A 15,296-nucleotide genomic window follows, 5' to 3' on the forward strand; every position below is an offset into this window, starting at 1 on the left:
CATTATTATATCATAATATAATATAGTATAATATAATAAATATAGTATGAGATAATAAACATAATATAATATAATAATATCATTATTATTAGTACTGTAGGTCGGGTCGCTTGGCCTTCTTGCCCCAAGCTAACTGAGCTTCCGGGTCAGGGGCCGCACCTCCGGAAAGCGGGAAGGCGGACGCCCCTCCCCACTGCGCATGCGCGAGTCCAGGGCGGAGCGGAGGGCGGGACGAAGGAGGCAGGGCGCATGCGCGGAGCCGGCCGGCCGGCTGCCCTTGGCCTGGGCCTGGGCGGGATGCACTTCCGGGTCAGGGGGCGCACTTCCGGAGAGCGGGACGGCGCCCGCCCCTCCCCACTGCGCATGCGCGGGTTCGGGGAGGAGTGGGGGGCGGGACGAAGGAAGCAGGGCGCATGCGCGGAGGCGGCCGGCCGGCTGCCCATGGCCGGGCCTGGGCGGGATGCACTTCCGGGTCAGGGGTCGCACTTCCGGTGAGCGGGAAGAACCAATCTTTGGGGCCTACGAGTAGGCCGCGGCCCCTCGGGGACGGCCGACATGGACGGGTGAGCCAACGCCGCCAGCACCACCACCAACTTTTCCTCAGCCCACTCACCCACTCCTACGTACTGAGCGCTTACTGTGTGCACAGCACTGGACTAAGCGCTTGGGAAGTCACCTCCTCCAGGAGGCCTTCCCACACTGAGCCCCTTCCTTCCTCTCCCCTTCGTCCCCCCCTCCATCCCCCCCATCTTACCTCCTTCCCTTCCCCACAGCACCTGTATATATGTATCTATGTTTGTACAGATTTATTACTCTATTTATTTATTTTAATTGTACATATCTATCCTATTTATTTTATTTTGTTAGTATGGTTAGTTTTGTTCTCTGTCTCCCCCTTTTAGCCTGTGAGCCCATTGTTGGGTAGGGACTGTCTCTAGATGTTGCCAACTTGTACTTCCCAAGCGCTTAGTCCAGTGCTCTGCGCACAGTAAGCGCTCAATAAATGCGATTGATGATGATGAAAGGATCATTCAGTCGTATTGATTGAGCGCTTACTGTGTGCAGAGCACTGGACTAAGGCCTTGGGAAGGACCATTCAGTCAGTTGTATTTATTGAGCGCTTACTGCGTGTAGAGCATTGGACTAAGCGCTTGGAAAGTATCATTCATTCATTCAGTCGTATTTATTGAGCGCTTACTGTGTGCAGAGCACTGGACTAAGGGCTTGGAAAGGACCATTCAGTCAGTCGTATTTATTGAGCGCTTACTGTGTGCAGAGCACTGGACTAAGGCCTTGGGAAGGATCATTCATTCATTCGTATTTATTGAGCGCTTACTGTGTGCAGAGCACTGGACTAAGGCCTTGGGAAGGACCATTCAGTCAGTCGTATTTATTGAGTGCTTACTGTGTGCAGAGCACTGGACTAAGGCCTTGGGAAGGATCATTCATTCATTCGTATTTATTGAGCGCTTACTGTGTGCAGAGCACTGGACTAAGGCCTTGGGAAGGACCATTCAGTCAGTCGTATTTATTGAGCGCTTACTGTGTGCAGAGCACTGGACTAAGCGCTTGGAAAGGACCATTCATTCATTCGTATTTATCGAGCTCTTACTGTGTGCAGAGCACTGGACTAAGCGCTTGGGAAGGACCATTCATTCATTCAGTCGTATTTATCGAGCTCTTATTGTGTGCAAAGCACTGAACTAAGCGCTTGGAAAGGATCATTCATTCGTCTTTATTGAGCGCTTACTGTGTGCAGAGCACTGGACTAAGCGCTTGGAAAGTATCACGCATTTACTCATCCATTTGAATTTATTGAGCGCTTACTGTGTGTAGAGCACTGGATTAATGGCTTGGAAAGGACAATTCAGTCAGTCGTATTTATTGAGCGCTTACTGTGTGCAGAGCACTGGACTAAGCGCTTGGAAAGTACAATTCAGTCAGTCGTATTTATTGAGCGCTTACTGTGTGTAGAGCACTGGACTAAGGGCTTGGAGAGGACAATTCAGTCAGTCGTATTTATTGAGCACTTACTGTGTGCAGAGCACTGGACGAAGGGCTTGGAAAGGACCATTCAGTCAGTCGCATTTATTGAGTGCTTACTGTGTGCAGAGCACTGGACTAAGCGCTTGGAAAGTACAATTCAGTCAGTCGTATTTATTGAGCGCTTACTGTGCGTAGAGCACTGGACTAAGCGCTTGGAAAGTACAATTCAGTCAGTCGTATTGAGCGCTTACTGTGTGCAGAGCACTGGACGAAGGGCTTGGAAAGGATCATTCATTCCTTCGTATTGAGCGCTTACTGTGTGTAGAGCACTGGACTAAGGGCTTGGGAAGTATAATTCATTCATTCAGTCGTATTTATCGAGCTCTTACTATGTGCAGAGCAATCAGTCAATCATTTATTGAGCGCTTACTATGTGCAGAGCACTGGACTAAGCGCTTGGAAAGTGCAATTCAGCCAGTCGTATTGAGCGCTTACTGTGTGCAGAGCACTGGACTAAGCGCTTGGAAAGGACCATTCATTCGTTCATTCGTATTTATCGAGCTCTTACTGTGTGCAGAGCACTGGACTAAGCGCTTGGAAAGGACCATTCAGTCAGTCGTATTCATTGAGTGCTTACTGTGTGTAGAGCACTGGACTAAGGGCTTGGAAAGGACCGTTCAGTTAGTTGTTTTTATTCAGCGCTTACTGTGTGCAGAGCACTGGACTAAGCGCTTGGGAAGTGCAAGTACACAGTACAAGTTGGCAACTAAATGTTTGGGAGAATGCCGTACTGGTACATGGTGAATGGGGGTACCTTGAAGTTGGTAGAGAGTGTTCCCTGCCCTCAGTCAATCATTGTATTGCCCTCAATCAATCAATCAATCATTTGTATTTATTGAGCGCTTGCAGTGCTCAGGGAGCTGTACTGAGCGCTTGGGCGAGTTCAGCACAGCAGCATAACGGGCACATTCCCCGCCCACAGCGACCTAACAGCCTAGAAGGAGAGGCAGACATGAATAGAAATCAATGACAGATCTGTACCCAAGTGCTGTGGGCCTGGGGGCGGAGTATGAATCAATCAATCAATCGTATTTATTGAGCGCTTACTGTGTGCAGAGCACTGGACTAAGCGCTTGGGAAGTACAAGTTGGCAACATATAGAGACAGTCATCATCAGTCGTATTTATTGAGCGCTTACTGTGTGCGGAGCACTGTACTAAGCGCTTGGGAAGTACAAGTTGGTAACATCTAGAGACGGTCCCTACCCAACAGCGGGCTCACGGTCTAACAGGGGGAGACAGAGAACAAAACAAAACATATTCACAAAATAAAATAAATAGAATAGATATGTACAAGTAAAATAAATAAATAAGTAGAGTAATAAATCCCTACCCAACAGTGGGCTCACAGTCTAAAAGGGGGAGACAGAGAACAAAACCAAACATACTAACAAAATAAAGTAAATAGACATGTACAAGTAAAATAAATAAATAGAGTAATAAATATGTACAAACATATATTTACATAAATACAGGTGCTGTGGGGAAGGGAAGGAGGTAAAGTGGTGGGGATGGAGAGGGGGACGAGGGGGAGAGGAAGGAAGGGGCTCAGTCCGGGAAGGCCTCCTGGAGGAGGTGAGCTCTCAGTAGGGCCTTGAAGGGAGGAAGAGAGCGAGCTTGGCGGATGGGCAGAGGGATGAATGAAAGGAGCGAGTCAGGGTGACGCAGAAGGGAGTGGGAGCTGAGGGCTTAGTCAGTGAAGGCCTCCGCTACTTCTCTGACTGTTGGACTGTTTACTAGAATTTTTAATTGTGTTGTTTCAGGAATGACTTTGGGGAGATGTCATCTCCAGCCGTGCGGGACGCGGAGGTGACGAGGACGGCCCGCAGACAAGGCGCCCAGAAACGTGTTTCTAGTATCCTTCCCGGCTCCATATTGGGATCGGCGACTCAGGAACGACGGCCCCAATTTTTATCCTTCACGTCGGACAACTGGCAGAAGTCAGTAGCTTCTTAAATACTCCTAATTTGTTCATCCTGTAGCGATTATTTCATAATAATAATAATAATGATGGCATTTATTAAGCACTTACTATGTGCAAAGCACTGTTCTAAGCTCTGGGGAGGTTACAAGGTGATCAGGTTGTCCCACATGGGGCTCACAGTCTTCATCCCCATTTTACAGATGAGGGAACAGAGGCCCAGAGAAGTTAAGTGACTTGCCCGAAGTCACACAGCTGACAAGTGGCGGAGCTGGGATTATTTGCCACAACTGTAAGCAGACAGCTTTTTTTAGTGGTATTGGTTAATCAATCAATCGTATTTATTGAGTGCTTACTGTGTGCAGAGCACTGTACTAAGCGCTTGGGAAGTACAAGACAGTCCCTACCCAACAGTGGGCTCACAGTCTAGAAGGGGGAGACAGAGAATGAAACCAAACGTAGTAACAAAATAAAATAAATTTGTGCAAGTAAAGCTCCCACTATGTGCCAGGCACTGCACTAAGCACTGGGAAGGTGCAAAATTATCAGGTTGGGTACAGTCCCTTTCCTTCATCGTTCATTCATTCAGTCGTACTTACTGAGTGCTTACTGTGTGGAGAGCACTGTACTAAGCGATTGGGAGAGTATAATTCGGCAGAGTTGACAGTCTAATCGTTTAGAGGGGCCCAGCTTGAAGGTTGTTTTGCTGCCTCGATGGGCCTTTCGGCACCTCGTAGCCATGGAGGGGCTGTGGTGGCCGGCCCTTTCCGTCTCTTAGTCGCCACAACCTCCCACCCTGGTCCTCTCCCTCGTTTACCCTGAAACTGTGAACGGGGCCCGGTTTGCATCGTTAGGGCCAAGGAGGTGAAGTTGTAGCAGCAACCCTATTCCTGGCCGTCTGCTAGCAGTATTCATTCAATCATATTTATTGAGCGCTTACTGTGTGCAGAGCACTGTGCTAAGTGCTTGGGAGAGCACAATCCAACAATAAACCCATTTCCTGCCCACGATGAGCTTACAGGCTGGAGGGGGGGAGGCGAATAACGCAAATAAATAAATGATCGATGCGTACGTAAGTGCCTTGGGGCTGGGAGGGGGGGAGAAGAAAGGGAACAAGTCAAGGTGACGCAGAAGGGAGTGGGAGAAGAGGAAAAGAGGGGCTTAGTCTGGGAGGGCTTCCCGGAGTAGATGTGCCTTTACTAACGAGGGAGGGTCATTGTCTGTCGGATTTGAGGAGGGAGGGCGTTGCAGATCAGAGGCAGGACGGGGTGAGGGGTCACAGTGCTTTGCACATAGTAAGCGCTTAATAAATGCCATCAAAAAAAAAGGGGGGGGTCGGCGGGGAAATGGAGGCACGTCTCCCGTCCAGCCGAAGGACCTGCGGGGACAACCCTCTCCCTCCCATTGGCAGCAGGCAGACCCCGTACCCCTCTAGCCTCCTCACCCCCCTTCTTCCGCCGGGTTTAATGTACATTTAGCCCTTTTATTGCTGGAATCGCAAAGCGAAATCCTCAGATGGAGAGCGACAGAAGTGAGTGGGGTGGTGTTGTTTTTTTAATCCAGAATAACGAAGGAGCCAATAGCTTGGATATGTACTGGGCTTAACTGTGGTTTAAATAGTTCTATCTCGGAGTAGACAGCCGCTCTTTAACTTGTCCGCCAGTTCTGACATCCCAGGATGATGCCCTATCCACCGCCACACCAAGAGGCCATCTCCCTCGAACCCCTGCTTCTTTCCGGCAGCCTTGTAAGTTCTTTGTGTAATTCGACGTATCGTGACGATACCGGTGTTTAGTTGCTAAAAATGCTATACCTCTTTCCCTGCATCATGTATGTAATATAGCATTTTGGGACAGTCAAAAGTCAGTTTGCAGGAAGTCTCTGAAGGAGGGAGTATTACAATTCAGGAGAGTCTGTGCTTTTAAGTGAGAAATTTTCGCTGAAAAAACAAGTACTGAGGCCTCGATCTTTAGTAACTGAAACTTTGCACGTCTGCCTTCAAATTTGGGGGCTTCCTTTATGTTCGTGTTTTGAATCTTCCTTGAAAAACGCTTTTTTTTTTCCTTTTTTCAGTTACTCCACACAACAGGAGTTCACTTAGGCAGCCAGATGTTTCCGCTATCCTCGGAACAGGAGGGAGGTCCCCGCGAACCATACAGTCTCCAGGGTTTTGGGGAAATATGTCCATGGTATGTCGGAGGATCGGGTTGGTCATTCTTTTCATCTCTCTCCGTCGGTCGGAGATTCGTAAGAAAGGACCTCCGTCAAATTTGAAACCTGTTATTCCTACGTTGTACTCTTATATCTGTTTTCATGTCCATGGCTTATTTTTTTAGAACCTTATTCCCAATAAGTTCCTCTGCGTTTGTCAGAAAAGAGTCACACACCTAAATGAAACACTTTTTTTGCTGTTGTTGTTGTTCTGGATTTTTTTTCTTTTTTTAAGGTTACCAGTCTAGAGGACAGCAATTGGACCGCTGCATTCTCACCCCAACGGACGGGACTTTTTGCAAACCTAGAGCAACCAGCCAGTCTGGAAGATGTCACCATCAGCGCCGTCATGCTCCGGGAAGATGACCCGGGGGAAGCAGGTACAAACGGTTGCGTGGTGCATTTGCCGAGCCCTTACTTGAACCCCGAGGACCGTCGCGATCACACAGGAAAAGGAGAAGGGTAAAAACGCAGGCACCAGCCCTTAGCTCACCCAGGACTCACGGTCTGAAAGGGTAAAAGGGAAATTGGTAGCAGTCACACAAGGACAGAATTCCTATAGGAAGTAAACGTGAACAACAGTAGGAACTGCGGAATACCCTGAGAAGCAGCAGGGCCTTGTGGATTGAGCTCGGGCCTGGGAATCAGAAGGTCATGGGTTCTAATCCCAGCTCCTCCGCCTGTCTGCCGTGTGACCGTGGGGATTGAGACTGGGAGCCAGCGTGGGACAGGGGCTGCATCCAACCCGATTAGCCCTTAAACAGCGCCTGGCATACAATAAGTGCTTAGCAAATATTATTACTACTAATAATAATACTAATTATTACTACTACTAATAATAATAATTAAGCGCTTAGTACAGTGCTCTGCACACAGTAAGCGCTCAATAAATACGATTGATGATAATAATAATAAGCGAGCACAGCCTCCAGGCTCCTCGCCCCTGTGCCGTAGTTTAATCGGCGGAATCTTCAATTAATCCTGTTGATTGAGTTAAAACAGTCGCAAGGAACAGGCTGATGAGGTGCAACTCTGGAAACTCTAGTTATTGAATACTGAATATTGAAACAACCAAATGGCATGTAGAATTTTCAGTGCTCGGCGAGGATTGCAGTTGCCGAGGGAAACCCACTGTTGGATTAATCCTGTGTGCAGAGCTAGGGAGAGTCCGCTATAACAGAGTAAGTAGACATATTCTGTGCCCACAGTGAAGCTTCCCAACATTTTAGTGGTTTGGAAAGTATGTAGGGACTGTGTCTATTGCCAGTCTTGCCAGAATGGGGTGAGGTGCACCATTTATGAGATGGGGGGGAGCTCGGTTGAATTTCAATTTTGATTATTATTAGTAGTAGTAACAATAGTAATAATAAGTGCTTACCGTGTGCCAAACCTTGTAACGGTATCCCCCAGGGGTTCACAGTCTAGGGAGGACAGAGCAGGGTTTAATCCCCATTTTGCAGATGGGGAAACTGAGGCCCAGAGAAGTGAAGTGACTTAACCAGGGTCACCCAGCGAACAGGTGGCGGGACTGGAATTATAACCCAGGTCCTCGGACTCCCGGCCCCTTCCTCTTTGCACTGGTCCAAGCTGTTTTCCTGGTTATCAGGGAATACTTAGCAGGGTAATACTTTCGTTTTGTGGGAATACAGCCGTATTCCGTGATAAAGCCACTCACAATGCAGCCTTGTATATTTTGAAGAACGGTTGCCTGCAAACTTACATGCCATCAGTTAGGCTGTGGTCTGGAACCTCTGGGGAATATTCTTGTCTACTACATTGTACAGTTAATTATCACAGACCGTTGTTGGGTCTTTGTGAAAAGAACTGATCTGGGCCGATTCTGTCAGGAGTGGAGGCGGGAGGTGCTGCAAACGTGACTGTTTGAAACACATTTGGGATTATCCAGAATAAATGTTTTGGGGCATGTGATAAACCAGATGGGTGAGCACAAGTCCGCTTTTTTTCCTTTATCAGTATCACGTGTGATGAAAAACCGATGACTGGATCCCATCCAAGCACTTAGTTTTTTAATAGCTGACTTTGCCTTATTTTTGGAGCAGCAGGGTGGTGCTTTCGATGCCTTCTTTCAGCGCTTTCTCGTTTCCGTTTCTAGCAACCATGAGTATGTTCACAGACTTTCTACAATCCTTTTTGAAACACTCTTCAACGACCGTCTTTGACCTTGTCGAAGAGTATGAGAACATTTGCGATAACCAGGTAAGCTTTTTATAGCGTGCTCCTTTGCATTTCCTCGGCTTGCTTGGGTGTGACTTAATTTCAAAGCAGTTTTCGATCAATTCCTTGCGGCCGTGTTCCTGGAGTTGAGGTACCCAGGATCTTCTGGGAATGTTGTTTACTGTGTATTGCATTGTTTTAAGCATTGTATTGAGCCCTGGGGTAGTTAAAAGATGATCAACTCACAGTCCAAGTAGGAGGGAGAACAGGCCAATTTTGAAGAAAAGGGAACTGAGGCGCAGAGAAGTTGAGTGATTTATCGGACATATTATAATATTGCTATTTTAGAACTTAGGAGTTTCCCCACCAGCCCCTGGGGCTATTTTTCCGAAAAGTCCTTGTGTTTGATAACACCATAAGCGAAGGCTTTTAGGAATCTCTGGCTTCAGTCTTACCACCTAGCCTCATTTCCCTTACTGTTTTCTCACAAAATCCCCACGAAAATCACTTTCCTTGCCCCTGTTTATAAGATGCTCACTCACTTTTTGGTTAGAGCCCATTTACAATTAAGAGGAAAATGTGGATCATTCGGGACGGGGTCTCAACTCTACGAAAGCAAAGTGCCGTCGGTCAGTTAATCGTATTTATTGAGCGCTTACCGTGTGCAGAGCACTGTACTAAGCTCTGGGGAGACTACAACAATAAACAGACACATTCCCTGCCTACAACGATCTTATAATCTAGAGGGGGAGACAGGTAGTAATATAAATAATGCAGTGAAAAGTGCCAGGGATTGCAAGTGAGTTAAAACAGTCGCAAGTAACAGATTGATGAGGTGCAACTCTGGAAACTCTAATTATTTAATACTGAATATTGAAACAACCAAATGGCATTTTCAGTGCTTGGCAAGATTGCAGTTGCCGAGGGAAACCCACTGTCGGTTTCTTCTTTGCGATCGTAACGTGGATATCCCCATTTGACCCCTCCTACTTCGTACTGGGGGGATTTTTTTCTACCTTAAAAAAATAGATTTGGAATCTCATTTTGGGGGAATACATGTGGGGCTCAGAACTTTTCCCATCAGAGCCCTTTCTAATTAGAATAAATAATACTGCTATCCCAGAAAGCTACCGTGTAAGTAGCAAACGTGCAGTCAGCGCAGTCCCCTTGAAAATAAATCACCTTTTGGAAAATTCCAGAAAATCAGTAATGCTTTGTCGTGGGCGGTGGCTGAAAAATCGTGATCTTTATATGTGCGACTTTTTCTTCGACCAGGTGAATATACTAGGAAAAATCGTGTCTCGGGCCACCCCTGGACAGAAGAAGTTTTCTAAAACGGCCAGCATCCTGTGGCTTCTCCAACAGGAGATGGTTACGTGGAGACTCCTGGCATCTCTTTACAGGTAAAGTCTCTAGGAAACCGCACTTCAACAGAAAATGTAAACTTACTCGACGTAGAGGTGAGACTGTGGTTGTCCCGAACGGGGGAGCGGGAGCCGAATAGTGAGGTAGTCAGAGAAGAGTTGATCGAGACCCTTCTGTGGCTAGAAGAAGGTCCCAGAAATGCGTCAGTGCAGGATAGGCCGGGCCTAGAGAAAAAAATACCGATCTTCACTCTTAACTTTTTTGGTTGAGGCATTTTTCCTTGAAATACTGAGGCGCGAGGGAAAAAGTCTTTTGAATTGCTGAGGTAATTTGCTGGCGAGAACCTAACCAGACCACAAGCCTACCAACGCCGTAAACTGCAGTCAAGCCAAGTCCCAGCCATTCAAACTAACCCACACACGAGGGGGATAATATGACTGTGCAGTTGTTAGAATGCTATATATTCTGTTACTCATTTTTTCTGTGGGCCATCTTCCATGTGCCACCTTGTTTGTTTCAGCTAGAAAGCCTGTTGTGCACATTTCACAATACTTTACCCAAGTGGAAGTGGTAGCGTGGACAGATAGAAAAGGGTCCTGCTGCTTCTCTTCTCCCAGCTCTAATGCCGCCGAGTGACGGATTGAACGAGATCAAATTAGTTTCTTTTCTGCTATTTTTCTAATAAAGGTTATTACAGTGCGTGCTCTTTAATAATGATAACCATGATGGCATTTCTTAAGCACTTACTATGTGCCAAGCGCCGTTCTAAGCATTGGGGTAGATAAGGGTGAAGCAGATTGGACACAATTCTTGACCCGCTTGGGGCTCACAGTCTTAACTAGGAGGGAGAAACATTATTCAGAAGCTCAAAAGAAGCAGCCACGTCTGAAATTCCACATTCAATACTGATAGTCCACATTCAATAGTCAGTAGTCCACATTCAATACTGGTGAAGGTGAGATTGAAGCCCCACCTTCTTAATTTTGGTATATATTAAGCACTTACTATATGCTAGGTGCTTTACTAAGCGCTTTAGACTGTTAAGTTCCTTGTCTACCAACGCTACTGAATTGTACTCTCCCAAGTGCTTAGTACGGCGCTCTGCACTCAGTGCTCAAATACCATCGAATGATAAAGCGAGGAGATTTTCAGTTCTCCAACTCAGTGCATTCAGTGGCGTTGGGTAGCTCGCCGACATTAGATTTATGTTTCACGCCCTCGTTAACCTCAGAATTCACTTTCTCTCTGTGTTTCTGCCTCCAGAGATAGAATACAGTCTGCCCTGGAAGATGAAAATATGTTTGACATTGCAGTAAGTTTTCTGTCACAGTGTTTTGCTTTCGCCAGCTGAGAGTTGTACAGCCAGCTCTGACACAGTGCCCATTTGTGCACTGTGTGTTTTGAATAGCTAGCGATGTCGGAATAGGGAAACGTTCTTCCGACAACGTGCCTCTATCTGGCTACAGCGTGCTGCGGTGTGTAGGCAAGTGGCTTCAGACGCAGGGGATATGATGCTGTGAGTTTAACGTGGGGTTTTGCAAGAACACAGTCCCTGTGTTATAGAACTGAGCAAAAAGCCTGGATATTTAATACTTTCTTTTTCTAACACGTTGCTCAGCAAAAGGAAAGTTGTTCCTCGATGTTAAAAGTTCACTTCTGACATTTTAATGAGTTTAAATCACCGTGTCTGTTTTTCTTGTGATATCCTGAGAAGGGTTGTTCTTGCATTTTTTTCCCTTTACCAAAATAGGCAGCGTGAGTTCCTCTTATAACGCCTGTTCATGGGTGTTTTACTATTTTTACTTGACATTGAAAACAGACACCCCGCCCCCTGCTTCCCCACAGGCTAGTCTTTGGTGAATCTTGGAGAAAATGGAATTACGTTTTAAGTATTCATAAGGGAGTAAAGTAAAATCAGACATTTCAGAATATGGGAAATAGAATTATAAATTGATTCAGTGATTTAAAATTTGGGGCACCGGCCTTGAGATATATCTCACGTATTGTGCTGTCAATATTTTGATGGTGTTACTCTTTTTTAAAAAGAGAATATTTCTCCTAAAACAGGTGCTTAATGCCAGCGAAAAGACAGTTGTGGAGACCTTGTTTCAAAGAGATTCACTCGTTCGACAGAGCCAGGTATGACCTGAGGATTCCGTTCTTCCTAAAGGTGGGAACGGTAGTGGTGGTTGGATTTTTCTCCCACCTTGAGAGGAGGCTTTTTCTTGAATTTCATTTTGTTGTCGTTGAGAAGACTTGCCGGCCGACTTCCACGCTTTGGAAACTGGGCTGGGGCTGAAAGCGCAGAACCCCTCCCACCTAGAAGGGACCTTTGGGAAGCAGTCCTCTGTTAGGGTGTCGACTCAACGCCGGTGGTATTTATTGAGCGCTTGCCGTGTGCAGAGCACTGGACTGAGCGCTTGGGAGAATACAACGCCACAGAGTTGGTAGACAAGTTCCCTTTCCACGGTGAGCTTACAGTTCAGAGGGGGAGGCAACCATGAGTATAAATAAGTTATTTATAATATGCATTTCATAAATATGTACGTAAATGCTGAGGGGGTGGGGCGGATGGCAGATGCCCAGAGGTCACAGATCCAGGCACGGAGGTGACGCGGAAGGGAGAGGGAATCGGGGAAAAGAGGGCTTAGACGGGGAAGGCCGCTTGGAGGAGACATAAGTTTCCGTAGAGACGGGGTAGTCTTTTATTTGTAAAGATTTTGAACTTTTAATTAATCAAGCAATTTGTATTCTAGCTGGTGGTAGACTGGTTAGAGAGCATTGCGAAGGATGACATTGGAGACTTCTCTGGCAATATTGAATTTTACGCAAAAACAGTATATTGGTGAGTCGCCGAACGCTAACGTATTGGTTTTCAAACCCCTGAGCAGCAAATCCCCATTCTTGGTTGTAACTTGCCATCGGGTCAGTGGACCATCATTTTTGTTGTATTATTTTAGAGGGGTTTTATTGGTTAATAAGCCCCACGTGGGCCGGGGGCTCTGACAGAGCCGACGCCTCGGATCTCCCCCACTACTTAATAGGGTGCTTGACACATAGTAAGCTCTCAACAGATACCGGAATTATTGCTATTGCTGCAGAAGGCACTTTACATCTGGAGTGTCAACCGCAAATGAGTTCGCAGCCTTGATCTCTTCCTTGGAAAACACAAAGGGGTCAGATGGAAAAGGCCTGGGGTAGCCTGGGTTGCCGATGAAGACTTGGTCTTGAGGTGCACTTGTGCGGGCCAGGTGATGAGTGCTAAGGAACGACGGTGGGAGGCCTTCGCACCCTTTGGTCTCCCCCCGTAGCCACCCCCCAAACTCCACACGTTTCCTTCTCCCAGCCTGTCCACGTGGATTATGTTTTTAATATTTAAAATAAAATAAATATTTTTATTTAATTGGAGCAGAGAGTGCCAAAAGCCCCAGAAGTGGAATGTGCATTCCTGGGGCCACTCCCTGCCCTCTGGCAATTGCCCAGTACATTCCTCTGGCCCCCTCCTCTAGCCCTACCCTCTCCAATCTCCCCAAACACTCCCCTTCCCCTCTCACTCCACTGACTTTCCCCACACCAGGTTCACTCCTCAAAACACTCACTTTCTCGCTCCGCAACGTCACTCACTTTCCTTCCGCTTTTCCCCGTCAATCTCTCCTTTTTTTCCCCTCCTCCTCGTAGTCTTCCCGTTTAGTTAGCATCAGCAATATATGGAGAAAAAGTGTTGTTTTTTTAAAACGAGAAAAAGTGTTGTTTTTTTTTAAACCTAGGAGATTTCAAAAATTCAATCTTATGGGAGGTGAACCCAGTTCACCTATTTGACCACTGATGACAGAAGATTGGAAGCTTTTAATTCTTTATTGAACTCCCAAAGAGCTGTTGGCCAAATAAAATGGAGCGGTTTAATGATAGGGGATTAAAATGTCCACATTCTTTTTTTTTTACAAAGAATGTCCACTCTGTAATAATAATAATAGTAATAATAATACTCGTTAAGTGCTTACTATGTGCCAGGCTTGTTCCAAGCGCTGGGGTAGATACGAATCCATTGGGTTGGACAAGGTCCCTGTCCCACTTGGAGCTCACTCTCTTATACCCCATTTGACTGATGAGGTAACTGAGGCCCAGAGACATGAAGTGACTTGCCCAGGGTCACCCAGCAGACCTGTGACAGAGCCGGGATTAGAACCCGGGTCCTTCTGCCTCCAAAGGCCCGGGCTCAGTGCACTAGGCCACCCTGCTTCGTGACTACTCCTGGTCCAGAGCGCCTCAGATCGGGACCCCAAATAGGATCATTTTCTCCGTGGCAAAGCGCAAGTCTGCACTGGACAACTTCCTCTCCATTGCCTTTACTTCCTCTAGCCATGAACGATTGAATGAATGAATGAAATACGATTGAATGAATGAATTTTAGGCTCCAGAATGATCTCCTCCAGTGTTAAAATAGGCTGTGCGCTTTTGCTTTTTAGGGAAAACACTCTGCATACTTTGAAACAAAGGCAGCTCACCTCGTATATTGGAAGTGTCCGTCCTCTTGTAACTGAGTTGGTAAGCAACTGATTAGGCCTCAAAACCAAAATGAACTTGATTATTTTGGAGGGTTGTTGGGGTTTTTTATTAATGTTTGTTGCTATCCATCTGACTCCTAAAGTTTGACAACTGATCTTATTTTATCAACTTAGGGTCTTTAGAAAGCTTAACATTGTAGAATCATCATCTCTGTGGAAGGAGGGAGGAAGTAATAATAATGATGATGATGGTATTTAATCGCTTACTATGTGCAGAGCACTGTTCTAGGTGCTGGGGGATGCAAGGTGATGAGGTTGTCCCACGTGGGGCTCACAGTCCTAATCCCCATTTTACAGATGAGGGAACTGAGGCACAGAGAAGTTAAGTGACTTGCCCAAAGTCACACAGCTGACAGTTGGCGGAGCCGGGATTTGAACCCCTGAGTAAGCATTGATGGTGTGGAATGAGAGGCCCTACAGTGTAAAAACCGAAAGGGAATCCACAAAATTTGGTCTGTAAGCTCAATAGGAACTGGCAGCCTATTGGAATCCTTGTCCTGTGGGTCAGAGGGAGAGTAGTTTCAGCCCCCTCGTATTGATCTGTTCTTTAAGAAAATAAGGAATGAATTTACTACAGTGTAGAAACTCATGGGCTGGATTCCGTAAACGCTTGACGACGAAAGGAGTGCGACGGATTCACCCGATGTGCCTCTGTTATAGGATCCAGATGCTCCCATAAGGCAGAAAATGCCACTTGACGATTTGGATCGGGAAGACGACATCCGACTACTCAAATACCTCTTCACCCTTATCCGGGCAGGAATGACAGATGAGGTGAGCCGTGGAAGTTCTGCTTTCTCATAGTACTACCCGGTAACTCACGGGGGTGAGTCGTCTACTGGTCACCCGCAAAGCACTTCGGGAGGTTGGCCTCGGAAACGTAATTCTGATTTTGCAGTCATTTACAGTAGTTTAAGTTGCCTTGGCATTCCACACGTTGCTCTGCTTTCTTTGCTGAGTTTGGACCAGGAAAATACCTTCGTAAATGAGCAGATTGATGCTTAATCTTCCGGG

General features: G+C 46.5%; 1 protein-coding gene across 1 annotated transcript in view; it reads left to right on the forward strand.

Annotated features, from left to right (window-relative positions):
• Positions 1–476: 476 nt before the first annotated feature.
• NUP107 (nucleoporin 107) overlaps positions 477–15,296 on the forward strand; it is a 36,066-nt gene continuing 21,246 nt past the window's right edge. The window contains exons 1-12 of the mRNA XM_038756322.1: positions 477–563; positions 3,809–3,900; positions 5,630–5,713; positions 6,040–6,155; positions 6,413–6,557; positions 8,291–8,394; positions 9,628–9,755; positions 10,981–11,029; positions 11,785–11,856; positions 12,474–12,562; positions 14,184–14,262; positions 14,943–15,056. Coding sequence (XP_038612250.1) covers positions 556–563; positions 3,809–3,900; positions 5,630–5,713; positions 6,040–6,155; positions 6,413–6,557; positions 8,291–8,394; positions 9,628–9,755; positions 10,981–11,029; positions 11,785–11,856; positions 12,474–12,562; positions 14,184–14,262; positions 14,943–15,056 — 1,080 coding nt within the window. The 5' untranslated portion in view covers positions 477–555. The remainder of the gene's footprint in view (positions 564–3,808; positions 3,901–5,629; positions 5,714–6,039; positions 6,156–6,412; positions 6,558–8,290; positions 8,395–9,627; positions 9,756–10,980; positions 11,030–11,784; positions 11,857–12,473; positions 12,563–14,183; positions 14,263–14,942; positions 15,057–15,296) is intronic.

The sequence above is a fragment of the Tachyglossus aculeatus genome, chromosome 14, assembly GCF_015852505.1.
Source record: "Tachyglossus aculeatus isolate mTacAcu1 chromosome 14, mTacAcu1.pri, whole genome shotgun sequence".
In the NCBI taxonomy this organism is placed as follows: Eukaryota; Metazoa; Chordata; class Mammalia; order Monotremata; family Tachyglossidae; genus Tachyglossus; species Tachyglossus aculeatus.